The following is a 12772-nucleotide window of genomic DNA, read 5'->3' as shown; positions in this document are numbered from 1 at the left end:
CGAAAAGTTTTTTTTTTTCTGTAAGCTGTTTTTGTGCCTCAGGTGACTCGCGCATTACATAAGGAAGCAGCCGATCCTGGCGAAGCCTACGATCGGACTGTCCATCTTTAACCCACTCGAAGATATCAAATTGATCTTACCGGAGCCATAGTCAGCAGCAAGAGCCGTGTAATACACATCGGCAAACGACAACCACACGGACGGTGTGTACGACTGGAAACAATAACCAGCAGAAAACAGTGAGCCGCCGCACGGACGGTGTGTACGACCGGCATCTATTGTGGCAGAGCAGCAACAGTATAGCAGTAGAAACGGTAAGGGCAAATAGTAGCACGTATCTGTTTTTGTATTCCCATTCCTCTGACTGTTTGCTTGGTTCGTTAATAAAAAAAAGTAAAATAATAATTACTTTTTGACGACAATTTTTAATTTCTAATGGATGGTTCAAAGGGGGGCAGTAAGCCTCCCAATGATAAACTTAGAAAGCGCCATTATCAGGCGTCCTCTGCCTCGCCTTGGGTTGTCTATTTTCGGCAGAAAGAGAAAGCCCTTAACTTCTTAGGGATTAAAAAAATATTGACGCGTTGTTTCCCGGGGACCGAATTTCATCAGGTCAATCGAAACAAACTGCGTATAACTGCGCCTACATATAATATCGCAAATGATATTGCTGACGACGAGGCTTATAACAAAGAGTATTACGACTACATCCCATCTCGAGATGTGGAGATAGACGGCGTGGTCTCTGCAGTGAGCCTGACGTGTGATGACGTCATGGAAGGTATGGGGCGCCTTCAAAATGCTGCTACATCTACCGTGGACGTTCTGGGTTGCAGGATATTGTATTCAGCGACCACGGTAGATGGTCAAAAGACTTATTCCCCTTCAGGCGCACTACAGGTGTCTTTCGCTGGATCGGTTCTCCCAAAGTTCTTAGAAATTGAAAATGTTTTTTTCCCGGTGCGACTTTTTGTACCAAGGGTATATAATTGTACCAACTGCAAAAAGTTGGGACACACAGCTGCTTTTTGTGACAACAAGCCCCGTTGTGGCAAATGTAGCCAAGACCACATGGAGGGTGCTTGCCAACAGGAAGCAACTAAATGTGCTTACTGTGGCAAAGAACCTCTTCATGCTTTGCAGGACTGCCAAGAAGCGTACCAACAATGTGAAGCGTTCAATAAAAGAACGCTCCAAGCTGACGTTTGCAGAAATGGTTAAGTTGCAAAATGGATCCTCTGAAAACACTTTTGAGATTTTGTCTTCCGATGAACTGGACTCTGACATAGCAGATGAGAGTGAGTCTCCGGAGGTACACGCCCCCGGTAAAAGGAAGCCGACTAGCTCCCCGGGAGTGCGCCGGAAAAAAAAATAAAACCACTCTCAAAAGCATGCAAAAATCTGAAGGTAGCGGGGATTCATTGAAAAACCCGAACAAATCGGTAATTGCTGCTCCATCTGATCCTTGCTGCAGCTTTTCCATCCCGCCGCTACCTAATAAAGGTAATCGTAAGAGGTTACCAAAAATAAACACCACGTCTACTCGCAATTCAAAGAAAACTCTTCCGTCCAAGCGAGGAAAGATTAAATTTAAGGACATTGTGGATAATATTTTGAATGCCCTCGGCTTTTCCGACGAATCGCCACTTCGAGGGCTTATTGACCTGCTTGTTCCTATAGTCGGAAACTACTTCAAGCAATTGACTGCATCATGGCCCCTCATTGGTGAATTCATATCTTTCGATGGATAATTCATCGAGTGAGGATCAAGATATGATCACTTTATTACAATGGAACTGTCGTAGTTTAATACCTAAATTAGACTCGTTCAAGTATTTGATTCACAATTCTGATTGTGATATATTTGCACTCTGTGAAACTTGGCTTTCTTCTGAAGATGAACTAAACTTCCACGATTTTAACATTATTCACCTGGACCGAGATGATTCATATGGTGGCGTACTTTTGGGGATCAAAAAGTGCTACCCCTTCTATAAAATCTCAATCCCAATAATTTCAGGCATTGAAATTGTCGCTTGCCAAATAAATGTGAAGAACAAAGATCTTTGCATAGCTTCTGTATATGTCCCTCCAAGGACTTCCATAAACCGCCGTCAGCTTTGGAGTTCAGTTAATATCCTTCCATCTCCAGTTCTAATACTGGGCGATATGAACTCACACGGTACTGGTTGGGGCGAATCATACGATGACAGTAGAGCGGGTATTTTCTATGATTTGTGCGACGATTTCAACTTGACTATTTTGAACACTGGTGAAGCAACACGTATAGCAAACCCTCCTGCTCGAGAGAGCCGTCTTGACATATCTTTGTGCTCTAACTCACTATCATTAGATTGTCTGTGGAAGGTTATCAATGATCCCCATGGTAGTGATCACTTGCCAATTATTATTTCAATCAAAAGTGGTCGTCTAAAAACAGTTCAGTCAATTCAAGTTCCTTTTGACCTCACGAGGAACATTGATTGGCGAAAAATTGTATCGGCGGTAACTCTTGGTATTGATTCTACCGATCCTCTACCACCACTGGAAGAGTATCGTTTCTTTACCGAGCTAATCTACAAAAGCGCATTAGAAGCTCAGAAACGACGTGTTCCAAGTGCATCGCTCAAAAGAAGACCCGCCACCCCTGGATGGGATGACGAATGCACAAAGTTGTATCTTGAGAAATCCGATGCCTTTAAAGATTATCGTAGACATGAAAGATCTGAGCTTTTTGAAAAGTATCTAAAGCTTGAAAAAAAGCTTAAAAACTTACTAAAAGCAAAGAAACGAAACTACTGTCGTACTTTTATCGAGGGACTTTCTAGAGAAACCTCGATGACAACGCTTTGGGAAAAGGCTCGCTATATGCGAAACCGCTCATCTTCCAATGAGAGTGAAGAATACTCCTCCCAATGGATATTCGACTTCGCTAAAAAGGTTTGTCCAGATTCTGTTCCAGCACAACCAACTTTACGGGATACAGCCCGAAGTAACGGTTCTCTGGATGAACCATTCACAATGCTGGAATTTTCAATGGCACTTCTTTCATCAAATAACTCTGCTCCGGGAAGCGATATGATCAAATTTGACCTTCTAAAAAACCTCCCCGATATCGCTAAAAGACGATTACTTAACCTATATAATTCATTTATGGAATTCAATATAGTTCCACCAGCATGGAGACAGGTTAAAGTAATAGCTATTCAAAAGCCTGGGAAACCAGCGTCTGATCACAATTCTTACCGTCCGATCTCTATGTTATCATGCCTGAGGAAATTATTAGAAAAAATGATCCTATTAAGACTTGATCATTGGGTTGAATCAAACAATCTACTTTCAAATACGCAATTTGGTTTCCGGAAGAGTAAAGGAACAAACGATTGTCTAGCGATGCTTTCATCTGATATTCAACTGGCCTTTGCGCACAAGGAGCAATTCGCTTCAGTCTTTTTGGATATTAAGGGCGCATTTGATTCGGTTTCCATAGACATACTGTCAGACAATTTGCACAGTAGTGGATTACCCGGTATTTTGAATAATTTTTTGTATAATTTGCTGTCAGAAAAACAAATGACCTTCAATCTAGGTCAACTGACAACTTCTAGAATTAGCAACATGGGCTAACCCCAAGGTTCATGTTTAAGTCCCTTACTTTATAACTTCTATGTCTAAGATATTGATAACTGCTTAGATAATCAACGCACGCTTAGACAGCTTGCAGATGATGCCGTGGTTTCCATGAGAGGTCCACGTGCAGAAATCTTGCAAAGACCATTGCAAAATTCCTTAAATAATCTGTCTCTCTGGGCAAGAAATTTAGGGATCGAGTTTTCACCGCAAAAAACTGAATTGGTAGTGTTTACAAGGAAGCGGTTTCCAGCCCAACTGCGTCTAAATATTTTGGGCAGAGACATTACCCAATCTTTAACCTTCAAATACCTTGGAGTCTGGTTTGATTCAAAATGCACTTGGGGTACCCACATTACGTATTTGAAACAAAAGTGTCAACAAAGGATCAACTTTCTACGATCAATTTCCGGGACATGGTGGGGTGCTCACCCGGAAGACCTCATTAAACTATATAAAACGACTATTCTTTCAGTTCTTGAGTATGGCTCTTTTTGCTTCCACTCGGCAAGAAAAAGCCACCTAATCAAAATGGAACGTATTCAATATCGTTGTTTACGTATTGCCCTTGGCTGTATGCATTCAACACACAATATGAGCCTAGAGGTCCTAGCGGGCGTAAAACCCCTGCAGACCCGATTCTGGGAGCTCTCTTTAAGAATATTGATTAAATGTAGTGTCAGTAACAACCTTGTGATTGAAAACTTCGAAGAAATGCTCGAATTGAGCATCCAGTCTAGATTCGTGCGAATCAATCTTAATTATATGTCATCGGATATTAGCCTTCCTTGCTATAACCCCTCTCGTGTAAAGGGTGATACGGTCAAAATTTGGTCAAGGGAAAACGCGTGTAAATCGGTGAAATCGTTTATTTAAAAAATCAAATTAAATTTCTTTTTCAAGTTCAATTAGTATAAAATTCAGGAAAAATATTCAGTTAGGCTTCCGCTTTTCCAAATCCGAATTGCCGGGCCTTACGCTTGACCCCTGCCATCAGATTTTGTACAGCCACCTTGTCCACCTTCTTCGCCGCAGAAAGCCAGTTTGCCTTGAACTGCTGCTCGCCCTTAGCAGTTTTTTTGGTCTTCTTTAGGTTCCGCTTGACAATAGCCCAGTATTTCTCAATTGGGCGGAGCTCTGGCGTGTTGGGAGGGTTCTTGTCCTTGGGAACCACCTGCACGTTGTTGGCGGCGTACCACTCCATGGCCTTTTTACCGTAATGGCAAGATGCCAAATCCGGCCAAAACAGTACGGAACAACGGTGTTTCTTCAGGAAAGGCAGCAGACGTTTATTCAAACACTCTTTCACGTAAATTTCTTGGTTGACAGTCCCGGAAGCTATGAAAATGCTGCTTTTCAAGCCACAGGTACAGATGGCTTGCCAAACCAGATATTTCTTTGCGAACTTTGACAGTTTCATGTGCTTGAAAACATCTGCTACCTTTCCCCTTCCTTTTGCCGTATAAAACTCCTGTCCCGGAAGCTGCTTGTAGTCGGCTTTGACGTAGGTTTCGTCGTCCATTACCACGCAGTCAAACTTCGTCAGCATCGTCGTGTACAGCCTCCGGGATCGCGCTTTGGCCGTCGTATTTTGTTTATCATCGCGATTTGGAGTCACTACCTTCTTGTAAGTCGATAGTCCGGCTCGTTTTTTGGCTCGATGCACGGTTGTAGACGATACACCCAGCTTATTTGCGGCATCTCGGAGAGAGAGGTTAGGGTTTCGCTTGAAACTACCGGCAACTCTCTTTGTCGTCTCAGCGGCTTCCGGTTTTCGATTTCCCCCCGATCCAGACTTCCTGGCTGTCGACAAACGTTCCCCAAACACTTTAATTACATTTGTAACGGTTGATTTGGCAACTTTTAGCGATTTTGCCAACTTTGCGTGCGAGTAGCTCGGATTTTCACGATGCTTGGACGGCATTTTGACAACTGAATAGTGAATTCCAAAATCAAAATAGGAGCAACATTCTACACACACACACCTTCAAAATGAGGGGTGTTCAGGTTTTTTAAATGCAAAATTGAAAGAAATACGTCAAGTTGATATTGACCAAATTTTGACCGTATCACCCTTTATGCTTTACTAACTACAGTTCCCCCATTGACTACGATCTCTCCATGAAACAGGCTATTCAAGGAGTTCCAGATCAACTTCGACCTATCTCAATTCCCCACATTTTTGCTGATGGATCACGCATTGATGGATCCACTGGCTTCGGCGTCTTCAATGAATACTCAACCGCCTTTCGGAAACTTCAGGAACCTTGTTCCGTTTATGTTGCTGAGCTAGCAGCAATTAACTTCGCATTGGGGATGATTTCCGATATGCCCATAGACCATTACTTCATCTTCTCGGATAGTCTCAGTTCGATTGAGGCTATTCGGTCGATGAAACAAGGTAGGCACTCATCTTATTTCCTTTCAAAGGTAAGGGAGCAGATGAGTTTGCTGGTCGAAAGATCATATATGATTACCTTTGTATGGGTCCCCTCACATTGCTCAATCCCAGGCAATGAGAAGGCAGACTCTCTCGCATGATGAATTTTTCCCATTAGTACGTCAGAGTTCTCTTTTAAGTTGGCAAAACGATTGGACAAATAATTCTCTTGGGCGGTGGTTACATTCCATTATTCCAAATGTTTCTTCGAGAGCGTGGTTCAAAGGTCTGGATGTAAGTCGGGGATTCATTCGAGTGATGTCAAGACTTATGTCCAACCACTACTCGCTAGACGCACATCTCTATAGAACAAACCTCGTTGACAGCAATATATGTAGGTGCAGAACCGGTTATGATGACATCGATCACGCAGTTTGGTATTGCCCGGGTAATGACGCCTCCAGAGCACGACTATTGGATACCCTAGTGGCCCGAGGTAGACAACCCTTCCGTGAAGTAAGAGATGTATTGGGAACACGTGATCTTCCCTACATGCAAGCGATCTACGAATTCCTTTGTTTGTCTGATGTTAGAGTTTGATGTGACTATCCCCTCCTTTCCAAACAATTTCCCGCCATTGTGTCCCAGTCTTATTATCCTCCTGTTCCTGTGCTACTTGCCCCTGCCCAGCCAGGATTTGGTCAACCTTCCGAGAGTAGTATCTGAAGGAGGCTTCAGAAACCAGTTTCCTACCTAGATCCTTCCAATTGAAATTGTTACCTATTAACCTCGAGCCCGCCACGAGTAATTGGTACCCAATACTAACCTAGAAATACTGCTGTTTAAAATGTAAATCAAACATTACTGATTTTGGCTCCGCAAAGTGTCACACACGACTGAGCCTAGTAAATAAACGAACCAGTTAAAAAAAAAACGAATAGGATGTCATTCTTTTTTTTTGTAAACTGTGCTGTTAATCGACTTAATGCTTTTTTATATAAAATTTACTTTTTAACTTCTCATTCTCACGGACGACTACGTAATCCACAAAGTTCAAAATTAATCTATTTTTGCTGCGGAGTTGCAAGCATCGCGTTTAATTTTCTAATCTGTATGACTTCTGGATGGCGAGATTAGTTCCACTGCAAACGCCATCTTTCTTAGAATCTTAAGAATGCTCTCATGGCGCCTAAATGTCAGTCAACAGTCTCGAATGATTTGACCTATTAGCATAGATTACTATTAGCTTGAGACATTCCCGTCCTATAACTTGCCCCCCACCTAAACAAATTCGCCAACAAATTGGAATAGTTTAGTAAATCCTCAGGGCAAAAGTTGTTTTTCCTACAATAGTCTTCAACCACATCGCCCTCACCTCGTCACTGCTGAAAGCCGTCTCGACACCGGCCTTCCGCTCCGCATTCGAGCTGCCCTCGGTGTCCTCGACCGTGTTGACGGTGTTGGTCGAGTTGCCCTCTACCAGTCCCAGCGAGGACGCTGCCGATTTGGCTGGATTGCCGAACTTTTTCTTCAGCCGAAAGCGTATTTTTGATTTGGTTTGTTTTGGTGTTTCTTCCTGCAAAAAAAAAGAAAACAACAAAGGAAATTAAACATAATCTACGAGGACTGATCGCATAATTGAAAGTGAAGGTAAAGGCAAACAATGCCATAATTGGAAGGAAGCGAGGAAGTTGATGGAAAAAAAGGATAAAGTTAATTCGATTACCAGCTTTGTGCTGATTGGTTAGTGATAAAAAAAAATGAACCCACCACGGGAAACCGCAGTCCGAGTAATTATGCTTCTGTTCGGAAAAAGTAATACTGGGTCGGTCTTCGAGCCGTGAACTTCGAGAGTCTCACTCGAGTAGAATGCCTAATTAGATGTGCGTGGTTGGCGTGTTAAATGAGCAGTAATTTACTGCTTTTACGAGTACGACTACGGCTTTTAGGAATAGGGGCCTCAGATAGTCTAGTTAGTTGGGTATAGTAGTATTAGGCTGCCGGCGGTGGGTTCGATTGCTGGTCTGATTTAAACAAAATTTCAGGTTGGACTTGGCTTGGCTTCACAATATACATAGAAAGCCCTCAAATAATAACTGTGAAAGTCCTTCAAAGAACACCGAGTTGAGGGCATGCATAAGCTCGTGTGAGAGCGTCAACGCCAGGAAGAAGAATGTCGAGTATGGCAGTTGGTTGTTGTTGTTGTGGTTGTCCTTCTTCGACAGTCGAAGAAAGAGTCCAATTGAGGTTTTGTTCAGTGCGCTATTTAATTATGCCAGGCAGGAGGTCTGACCCTCCGACCGCACCGAGTCCCACAGGGAGAGAATTAATGACTGGAACGTACGATCGACAGAACCGTGGAAACGGTCCCCGAAATTAAATCAGATTTGAGTGAAATGGGCAATTGCGTGAGCCTTGGAGGTGGTACCCGCAGGAATCGGAGTGCATAAAGTTGCCTCTCAATTAAATTCTATTTTAAAGCTTGTTCATACGACCAAAGGGATTTATACTGCCAATAAAAGCAAAACAGTTCTGTTCGGACCCTTCAAGAACGCACCTTGGACACCCGTTTTGCTGCAAACTTCTGTTTCGGACTTCGTTATAAAGTCTCGCTTATGGCCGTGGAATTGTCGAGAAACGTTATTGAAAGAAAACACTCGCGAAATTGTATTTTTCTAATTTTACGACAACGGTGACCGATCGACTTGTCGTTTTTATTGGTACTGAGTTAGGCAGAAAAACTATCAACAAAAAATACAATATGTGTGTAGCTCTAATCGAGAAGCGTTACAATTCAGTATCAATAGCTTTCCCGTGTAGACATCCAAGAGAGACAACCGAAAGCAATAGAAGTTATGCTACACGGGGGGCGCTCGGAAGGAACGCATCTGAAGGTTTTTTGTATTGTACCTAACATGCCGACCACCTAAATTATGTTAAGGGATTTATGAATTCAAAAATCTTAACTAAGCTGCTTAAGATTAAAGATGCTGGAAGTTTCACGATATGATACTGTATTCTTCTCAGGAACTACGTTGCACTTTCTGGACTTGCAGCGTTTACATCTTTCGGGGTTGCACCTGACGGTTGAGAATAGCAGGTGTTGGTGGACTGCCCAGTCAAGGCCTTCTCGAATGGCAGCAAACATATACGTGACGCCTGTCGTTTGTAGATGGCACCGTTCGGTGTGGGTACCTACACTACCCTGATAACACCGCCGGGACCGGGATAGACTTCAATGATTCGGTCTAGAGGCCACTCGATGGCTGCGGATCCATCCTCCTTCAGAACCACCATTTGACCCACCTTCAGCAGGGTTGCTTGAGGGAATCGTTGATTCTGGTTGTGCAGCTGTGAGATGTACTCTCGCCTCCATCGCTTCCAATGCTGCTGTACTAGTTGTTGCAGTTCCTGGTAGTGCTGTAACCGGTTCGTAGGAACCTCCGTGTAGTCCGGATCGGGAATCGCCAGCAACGATGAGCCGGTTAAAAAATGTCCGGGAGTGAGCACGTCTAGCTCATCAGGATCTTCCGACAGTGGCGTAAGCGGACGAGAGTTCATGGCCGCTTCTATCTGGGTGAGGATGGTGGTCATGTCTTCGAACGACAATTTTCGTTGGCCCAAGACTCGGAGCAATGACGTCTTGGAAGATTGCACGGTGGCTTCCCAAAGGCCACCAAAGATTGGTGCTCTTGGTGGGATAAATTTCCAAACGATGCCACGCTTAGAAGTTTCATTAGCGATTTCTGAGTTTGCAACTGGATCGGATAGAAGGTCGTAAAGCTCTCGTAGATGGTTGCTAGCCCCTTGGAAGTTCAGACCATTGTCCGAATGGATCTCAGTAGGTAACCCTCGACGGGATACAAATCGTCGCAGCGCAGCCATGAAAGCAGCCGTGGTGAGGTCCCCTACCAGCTCGAGATGGACCGCTTTCGTGCTAAAACACACGAAAACTGCGATGTAGGCCTTCAGCGCAGCTGCTCGACGATGTGCGGGCTTTAGGTAGACTGGACCACAATAATCCACACCAGTGACCGCAAATGCACGAGTGGGAGTTGTACGAGGACTTGGGGGTTGACCAGGTGGTTGGGATATAGGGACAGGGTTGCTTCGAAAGCAGCGAATGCAGTTTCCGAAAGTATAAGTTACCAGTGCCTTACCCCGTAGGGGCCAAAATTCTTGCCATATTTGAGCGAGCGTCATTCGGGGGCCAGAATGGAGCGATAGGTTATGGTATGCGACAGCTACTTGCCACGAGAAAGAGTGGTTACTAGGGATAATCATGGGGTGTCGGACGGCGTATGATTTATCGGCGAGATTTAGCCGGCCACCAACGCGAATTATGCCTTGTTGATCTAGGAACGGATGGAGCAGCTTCAAGGGTGAATGAGCAGGAACGGGTCAATGGTTGGCGAGGGCTTTGATCTCCGTAGCGTATGGCTCCCGCTGAATACACCGTACCAATGCGTACTTGGCCGCCTGCAGCTCCTTCACGCTGACATTCCGAGTTTTTGTAGATGATCTACGGCAGTTACGGATGAATTTTATGCAGTACACCGTAATCCGCAAAAGTTTCCAATAGCATGAGTAATTATCCAAAAGTGGGTGAGGTTGTGGAAAACCCACCGCCACAAAGACGTTCTTCTTTTTCTCCAGCAACTCCTCCGATGGTTTCTCGTACTTCAAGTTTTGTTCGGTATTCCAATGTTGATCAAGCAAGGATAACCAGGGTGGCCCATGGAACCAGTGCTGCATATTGACGAGATCCTTTGGCATTATCCCCCGAGAAACAAGATCGGCTGGATTCTCCGTGCCCTTGACATGATTCCAGCGGTGAATAGGCGAAACACGATTCGCAACAAATGTTGGCCACACGTACGATGGCCGCTTCAACCACGATAGCACAACTGTCGAATCTGACCAGAACCAAGTTTCAGTTCCATTCATCCCGAGTGCCTTGACGGTCGAACGATATAGTTTTGCTGCTATGAAGGCACCTCATAACTCTAACCTTGCGAGAGTAGTCTTCTTCAAACTAGCTGGACGAGATTTTGCCGCCAAGAGTTCCACCTTTATCTGCCCCAGTTGGTTGATGGATCTAGCGTAGATACACGCGCCGTAAGCTGCTTCGGACGCATCCGAGAAGACGTGAAATTGGATCAGAATTGGATGATTAGTGAATGCGTGCCGGTCCACTTTGATATCCGAGAGTTTGGGCAGCTGCTGATAAAAATCCGTCCAGCAACTAGCTAAGTCCTGCGACAATGGATCGTCCCAACCTTGAGAGGCTACCCACAATAGCTGCATGTGAATCTTGTCCACGAGATGACTGGAGCCGTGAAACCGCAAGGATCCCATAGTTGAGCAATGACGGAGTAAACCTTGCGCCTTGTCCACTGTCGGTTTACAGCGAGACCCGATACGTCTACACCCAACAAATCTGGCCCTGGTTGCCAGTGAATTCCTAGGGTTTTCACCAGTTCCTGGTCGAAATTAAGTGAGGATTGAGTTCCCAATTCATCTGCGGCTAGACCCGCCAACACACTCTTGGCGTCGCTGACCCATTTTCGTAGTCTAAAACCATCTTTAGACATCAACTGCTCCAACTCTTGTCGCAACAATATAGCTTCGCTTTCTGAGTCTGCCCCTCCAATAAAATCATCAATGTAGAAATCATTCAAGAGCGCCGCTTTCGCTCGTGGAAACTGACTACCTTCGTCGTGAGCCAGCTGCTGCAAACCCCTCGTTGCAAGAAACGATGATGGCGCCAAACCAAACGTGACCCTGGACATCTCGTAAGTTGCTATGGGCTCGTTTGACGGAAATCTCCACAAAATCCGCAGAAGAGCAGCGTCATCAAAATGTACCTTCACCTGCAATGTGTCTCAATGTCACCAACTAAAGCGATAAAGTACTCTCGGAATCACAGAACCAGATCGAACAACGGATCCTGAATCACTGGACCCGTCTTCAAAGCATCATTCAGAGAGTAGTTGGATGTTGTTTTAGCCGAACCGTCGAAAACTGGCCGAACTTTCGTGGTCGCACTCGACTCTTTGATTACCGGATGATGAGGCAGGTAACAAGAGAGCCGTTTATCACGCTTTAGCTCCTCCTCCGGTACCATCACCATATGTTTCTGGTCTAAATACGTCTGCATCGCCTCGTTGTAACGCCTGCGCAATTCTTCGTTCTTGTCCAACCGCCGTTCTAGTTGCACCAGTCTTCGCACAGCCATATCCTTTGATTCACCGACCATCCGCTCAAATCCCATTCGTTTTGGCAGATGCACAACGTACCTCCCCGTGGCATCTCTAGAGAAAGTAGCTTCAAAGTGCTCCTCGCAATCCTGCTCTTCTTTGGTCCGCCGTGGTACATCTGGCATCTCTTCAATTTTCCAGAACCGTTCGATCTTCTCACCTAGAGTCGGGTCAACCGACACGTGGCAGCATGGAACTGGGTTCAGACTGCCCAAATCCGCCTTGCCAGCTGCTATCCACCCAAATACGGTATTAACGAAGAGCGGTAGACCCTCACCTATTCGCTGAATTTGGACCCGACCTCCATTCAATAACAGGAACTCGTAGAAATACTCCAAACCCAGTAGAATGTCTATTGGAGCCTGTTTGTTGAAACCTGGGTCCGCCAGAACCATATCAGAGGGGAGATTCCAACTACCGATCGAAATAGTCGTCGATGGCTGATCATCCGTCACCTTCTTCAGCACCAAGAAACTCATCGGAACCGCGAAATTATAGTTGC

At 44.9% G+C, this 12772-nt stretch overlaps 1 protein-coding gene across 1 annotated transcript in view; it reads right to left on the bottom strand.

Moving 5' to 3' along the window:
* LOC135713067 (5-hydroxytryptamine receptor-like) overlaps positions 1-12772 on the bottom strand; it is a 545162-nt gene that overhangs the window by 112242 nt on the left and 420148 nt on the right. Inside the window, exon 9 of the mRNA XM_065236165.1 lies at positions 7386-7586. Within this exon, the coding sequence (XP_065092237.1) occupies positions 7386-7586 (201 nt within the window). The remainder of the gene's footprint in view (positions 1-7385; positions 7587-12772) is intronic.

The sequence above is a fragment of the Ochlerotatus camptorhynchus genome, unplaced genomic scaffold (genome assembly GCF_037179485.1).
Source record: "Ochlerotatus camptorhynchus isolate MF236.1 unplaced genomic scaffold, CSIRO-AGI_Acam_v1.1 ptg000530l, whole genome shotgun sequence".
NCBI lineage: Eukaryota > Metazoa > Arthropoda > Insecta > Diptera > Culicidae > Ochlerotatus > Ochlerotatus camptorhynchus.
The sequence above is the reverse complement of the archived record's forward strand: the minus strand, read 5'-3'. Positions and strand labels throughout refer to the sequence as shown.